Source organism: Notechis scutatus, chromosome 5 (genome assembly GCF_049901735.1).
Source record: "Notechis scutatus isolate UNSWTSFEM ecotype Mainland chromosome 5, rNotScu1.2, whole genome shotgun sequence".
NCBI classification, from domain to species: domain Eukaryota; kingdom Metazoa; phylum Chordata; class Lepidosauria; order Squamata; family Elapidae; genus Notechis; species Notechis scutatus.
Genome location: NC_142013.1, coordinates 87,808,233 through 87,814,645, shown reverse-complemented (window position 1 = coordinate 87,814,645; position 6,413 = coordinate 87,808,233). Strand labels below are relative to the sequence as shown.

Here is a 6,413-nt window from a genome sequence, read left to right as displayed (position 1 = left end):
AGACTCCCAACCAATCAGGATGAAGAAAAAACCATTCTGGCACAGCAGTAGGCTAGCCCCAAATTTAAAACTGAAACAACTGTAAAAGTCTGACTCACAGACGAACACAATACAGAAGCCTGATGATGGCAGATGAGATTCTACCAAAACGTTGCTACAACTTTAAAAGCACAACTATATTGACGTGGGAAAATACCCGAACAAAGCTGAATACCATATGTATGTATGTGTATATCAACTGCAGGATGAAGGCCTCTTCTGCATGTTTCCAACCTCTACCTATACATATCTACATACATGTATATGTATATATAATCTTAAAAGAGTCCTTGTGGATTTTACTCTGCTAGTTGTTGCCAACTATAGGGAGCAGTGCTCATCTCCCTTTCACCATATATATATGTAAATATATATAATATTTCATACAATATTTTTATTATCTTGGACTAATCAGTTATCATTCTTGCTTGCTCTTACAAAGTAACCTAAAACAATAACTTGCAGTGATTTCTTGTTAGTCTTCTTTTCCTAGTAAAAAAAATCCCTTCCAGCCATTCCTTATCTGTTCTTTGAAGATTCTTCCTTGCCATATTATGACATTAAAGTGGTCGACAGCTTTTGCATTTTATGCTGATTATCAACAGCAAAGAAATCAAGAAATACACCATAAACAAGCATTTGTTAAATAGCAATGAAGGCCTAGAAAATATACTCATGTGCTGGGATGCCCAGGTGTACTATAAAGATTAGAATCATGCAAGCAATAATTTTCCCTATGACAGTCTGTGGAAATGAAAATTGAACTTTGAATGAACAGGATAGAAAGAGATTTTACAGTTTTGAATGTTAGGGTTGCAGAAGACTCTAAGAACATTAGAGAGGGAGGGAGGGGGGAGAGAGAGAGAGAGATTAAAAAATCAACCTAGTAACTTAATTACAATATAGGACAGTCACATGATTAAAATAATTATTAAGCTGTAATAGTTATAGTGTCATTATAAACCAGTTATTCCTGTACTGGAGGTAATTTTGCTTCATGAGAAGATTGTAATTGGAAGCAAAATTAATTGAAAATAACTTGCCCTTAAAATCTAGAGCAAAGAAATGGTGTTAGCATTAGTGAGCATATAAAAGCTGGATTCTTTATCAATAATTTTTTTAAAAAAAGTATTTAAGAGTTTGGAGAATTAAAACAGAATTATAGGTGATCCATTTTGGATCTTTTCCCTTTAAAAAGAAAAGAGGAGGGGCAGAGCATCCATTGAGCTAACTTACATCTGAATCAACTCACTCCTTTTTATGTTTTAACACCATATATATTTAAAATAAACAGCTTGGCTCGGATACAACAACAACAACAACAACAACAACAACAACAACAACAATAACAACAACAACAACAACAACAACAATAATAATAATAATAATAATAATAATAATAATAATAATAATAATAATAATAATAATAATAATAATAATAATAATAATAATAATAATAATAATAATAATAATAATAATAATAATAATAATAATAATAATAATAATAATAATAATAACCCTGCACCTATAGTCGCGTTGCTTTACCCCTCAACTTTCTGAGGATGTCAATCAATGAAAGAACGGGCCTACGATTGGCTTTTCCGTGTGCGGCGCTCTTGCGGAAGGAGAGGGCGGGCAGAGGGTGGCCTGTGCGTTCCCATTACCGCGGCTGGGCTTTCCACCCGGAAGGAGCGCGGATGGTTTGTGTCAGCCGCTCGCTTGTGTGGTTGGCAGGTGGTGCTGCGAGCCCCGGTTGGTGGCGAGGTAAGAAGGAGCGGAGCGCAGAGGCAGCAAACTGGCGGGGGCGCGGGATAGCCGAGGAGGACCCAGTTGGCGCTTTTCTCCGCGGGAATGATTTGGGGAAGGGGCGCTTACGTAACCGTAGCATTGGCCTCGGCACTGATTATATTCTGGCTGCAATATGGCAAAGGTATGAAGCGTCTTTGGAGTGTTTATTTCACGTGCGTAACGCGTACCTTTTACGCGTCGGCTGCTGCAAAGCAAGGAGTGCATAGCACGCCAGAAACACTGCCTGTTTCCATTTAGTCACCTGGAGTCGTATGGTATGAGGTTGTCTGGACAGCTTGCATTTTCGAACTATCTACATCTCGTCTCTTGCTTTATAGAACACCCTTAAAAGAATGGGGGGACGGGACGGGGGCGTGAGAAGGAAACTTGCTTTGAAACTTCGTGTTTACTCAGAAGTAAGCGCCACTGAGTTCAATGATGGTTACTCAGCAGTATGTAGACCGTGTATGGAGTGTGACAGCAGAGTATTCGGTGAGAAGTGGGTTCATTTGGGCACGTTTAAGGACAGAGTAAAAAAAAAAAACAGTAAATGTTCCCATTGAAGGATGAAGGCCACCCCACAATCTTTTTTTCTCTGCAAAATCACGGAGAGGTTTTTACAACAACAACAACAACAACAACAAAAGTTCTTGGCCTTAGTCACGCTCAAAATGAAAACTTGAAGCTACAAAGTAAAACCGACCGATTTGTTTCGAGATCGCGAAAGGGCCACTCAGTAGCAGTGGGGTTAAATTTACCTTGGTCTTACTTCAGGCGTGATTTTGTTTTTTTTGTTTTTGTGTACCTGTGCCCGGATTGGTTGCATTGAACCTTGTGCCATATGCCATTTCGCAGATCGTGAATTGGCTTTTCAAGAGGCAGCCCCACATTTTAGACGTTTCAGCTCATTTCTAGCGCCCAATCATTTGTGCGCGAGTAGAAGCGTTCAATGGTTAGAGAAGCCAGATGCACCCTCTCTCGAACTGCTTTCGGCGGAAGCGTGGCAAATTCGCCTGAGATCAATCGCTCGGTTTGCATAACACGGGGAACCAAAAGCGCGTGTATTGTTTGCGTTTGCTTGTGATGTATTCTGCGGTCTCTCAGCCAACGCGCTTTGTGAAACACAATTTAGGATTTGGCATGTACGCATGACTTCAGTGGGGATTTGTTCACTGAACTGCGGTTTAAGCAATTCTATCCAGTATTTTTCCAAGGAAACAGTATTTCCGCGGTGGGTCCCGATGAAAAAAGGGCCGCAAAGATAACATGATCATTTGGACTTTGGTTGAAAACCCGCTTTTATTCGGAAAACTATAATCTATCTAAATGGCGTGTGTTTTCTTTTGGAGCGGTTCGACCTTGTTTGAGGCACGTTAGTATCTGTATTGTTTCCTTTTATTCTGCAGCCGCACATGCACGCCTCTTTTATTTGCAGAAGGGAAGTCTGCTTTATGGAGTGCTGCGGGCTTCTTAGTGGATCTGAGAGGTCTGAGATTCCATTTTCTCCCTTACCGCCGTAGGCTTTAGATTCGTCGGTCGGGACCGGACCCCGAGGAGCCGCCCTGTTTTGGGGGATGGAGGAGTGGAGGGGGGCGAGGCCTCGCGCGAGGCGCATTGTCTTCGCCCCCTCCCTCTCCGCGGTTGAAGTTGTGAGCCCCGAGTCTCCGCCGCTTTGTGCGTGAACTTGGTGACTGATTGACTGGTGTGCGCGCACGGAGGGGAGGGGGACCGAGTGCAATGCGCGGTGACGCCGGGCTGGCTTGGGCCCTCCGGAGCGGGGAAGGAAGAGGAGGAGGAAGAGGCCGGCTCAGAGCTTCTCCTCGGCGCCGAGCTCATACCGCCACCGTCGCCGGGCCATCCCCGAAACCGCCGGGCAAGTGAGGCGATGAACCGCCAATCGGCCCTCCAAGTGCCGCCACCGCCGCTGCTCCCGAGCTCCCGCAGCCCGAGGCGAGGGAGCGGCCACCGCATCGGCGGCTGAAAGGCCAGGCCTGCGCCAGCCGCCTCCAACCGAAGCCGCGACGGCGGGGTCCGGCTGCAGCCCGGTGGCGTGGGGAAAGTTCTGCTCGGGGCCGAACGGGCGGGGGCGGGGGCGGCCGCGGAGGGATGAGGAGGGGGCCCGGCGCAACGCCGGGGTCTCTGCCGCCGCCGCCGGCAAGGCGCGCAGAGGGTGGAGTGGCCGGGCGGCGCGGTGGGCGTTGATTCCCCCCTCTCGCTCGCGGACCCCGCCGCCCCCTCCCACTCCCCCGCCCGTTCCTCTGCCGGCCGGCCGCGCTCCTCGCCTCCCTGCCCGGGCGGGCGCGGCCATTGCGGCCCCCGGCTGGGCTGGCAGGAGGATGATCACCAACACGCGGGGCTTTCTTTGGTCGGACCTGGAGACGCGGGCGCTGCTGGAGATCTGGGGGGAGGCGGACGTGCAGAGCGCGCTGGACGGCAACTTTCGCAACAGCCATGTGTACCGGGACGTGGCCTGCCGCCTGGCCGAGCTGGGCTTTGAACGCACCCCGGAGCAGTGCCGCATCCGCATCAAGGGCCTCAAGCGCCAGTACTACCAGGCCCGCGAGGGACTCAAGAAGAACGGGCACGCCCGCAAGATCTGCAAATACTACGAAGAGATGCACCGCATTCTCAGCTGCAGGCAAGGCGGGCACGGCCTCGATGGGCACGGAGTGGCCGAGCGGCCCCTGACTCCCGCGGAGATGATGGTGGCGGCGGCCGGAGACGAAAGCCACCACCAGCCCGCCATGGTGCTCGCCGCGCCCCCTTCCGCCAGACAGAGCGGCCTCCGCAACAGCCGCCAGGCGGACGCGGAGGAGCAGGACGACGACGACGACGACGATAAGGAGGAAGACGAGGATGGTGGCGAGCTGGAGTCTTCCCCGCCGGACAACTTCCAGGACGATTCGGGCGAGTGCTCTTCTTACGCCGACCACGCCATCAAAGTGGAATGTCCCCCCTTCGCCATCCCGCTACCACCTGCCGAAAGTGAGTTACTATGCTAACAAAAAAGGAGGGGAGAGGGAGGGAGAAGGATCTATCTTTGACTTGTACATTTATATTTACAGCGGGGCCTGGTTGGTTGTAGGTGAGATGCTTCTACCTTAGTTAAGGTCTTGTACCTCACTCTTGTGTTTGCAACCTGGAGACTGAGGCTGCAATGTTTTGCTGCTTGCCCAGAAACAGTTGCATTGAGCATGGGCATGTATAAATGGTATGTGTATGTACAGGTTATATATACAGTAGATGGGCATATACAGGTCATGGAGGATTTCCATTTAGAGCAGTGTTAATCAAAGTTTGCAACTTTCAAACGGTGGAGTTAATGCTGGCTTGGAATTCTGAGATTTAAAATCCACAAATCTTAAAAATTGGCATGAATTAGAGAAAGCTCTGTTGTGCTCTGTGAGGTTGGCTTAAAAGTGAACATGCCAAAGATTGCATGCCATAAACACATTTTCTCTGGTATGTTCTCAATGCTACCTTTGTCTATCAGAGATGTTAAGAAAAAGGCTCAGCACAGCTGTCACCTTTCTCTCAACTTCTTGATTAAATTAGCATTTCCAAGCTGTCCCAAATGAGTCGGATTTCTATCCCCTCCATCACATTGAGAAGAGGTAGTATATATGGTGCAATATGTTGAAGAAATCTGGTCTAAAAGAAGATAAGAGCCTTACTTACCTAATCACACAACTTTAGAGCATGAATCATTCAGATAATCCTCCCTTTCTTTTCACTGAAAATATTTTAATTACCCTCCTACATACAGAGGCTGGTTAACATTAGTAAATGTTAGTAAATTTCATTTGTTATAATAACTGCACTTTATTTTAAATGAATCCCAATTAACCATATAAGTGCTTCATTTAACTTAACCAGAAAGAATCCTTGTCCTGTATATGCCAACTGCATATTTAAATGTTACCCAACAACAGCAGGGAGTCAAAAAATGATGTAACACCTTGGAAATATCTGTCTTGAATTCTCTAAACAATACACTTCATATTCATTTATCCATGAAGAAATCTGACATGTCTTGGGATCCCAATGAACTTTTGATCCATTTATTTTATTGAAAGATGGAAAATCCACAATATAAAAGCATGCTCTTTATCTTCAGTCTTAATAACCATTTACCCCTCAGGCTAATTTTTGATAGGCCTTTTACACAAAGTCTGTGTAAAAGGAACAGTATTATATATTAATGCTATTTTCTGCAAATATTTTTAGAAAATTATTCATAGAAAGCAACAGTGGTGTTTTACCCTGTGTTTTTTATTTTACCTAATTCTCGGTTCATAAAGTGACATGCTTAAGTCTGATAGTTCACGCAATTTTTTTACACAGAAGTTATATCAAAGACAAAGTGTATAGTTACATTCCTTGTAATATATTTCTAAAAGCAGGAAATAAGCTGATGATAATCATTTGCAGTGGAAGAGTTGTGTTGTAAACCACCTGAACAGTGGTATTGCATTGTGATTAAAATAAGCACATACATTTTTTAGAGATTTTGCCTCAAAATCAGAACACGCTTATAGAATCTGAAAGCCTGATGGATTATGGGGTAATATTTTATGAACTGCACT

At 45.8% G+C, this 6,413-nt stretch overlaps 1 protein-coding gene across 4 annotated transcripts in view; it reads left to right on the top strand.

Annotated features, from left to right (window-relative positions):
• Nucleotides 1-1,719: 1,719 nt before the first annotated feature.
• NAXD (NAD(P)HX dehydratase) overlaps nucleotides 1,720-6,413 on the top strand; it is a 30,821-nt gene continuing 26,127 nt past the window's right edge. The window contains exon 1 of one of the 4 annotated variants that reach the window (XM_087967286.1): nucleotides 1,720-1,803. In XM_087967286.1, coding sequence (XP_087823412.1) covers nucleotides 1,737-1,803 — 67 coding nt within the window. In that variant the 5' untranslated portion in view covers nucleotides 1,720-1,736. Of the gene's footprint in view, nucleotides 4,813-6,413 lie in introns of all 4 variants that reach the window. The other 3 variants (XM_026668903.2, XM_087967284.1, XM_087967285.1) reach the window with 3 other exon arrangements.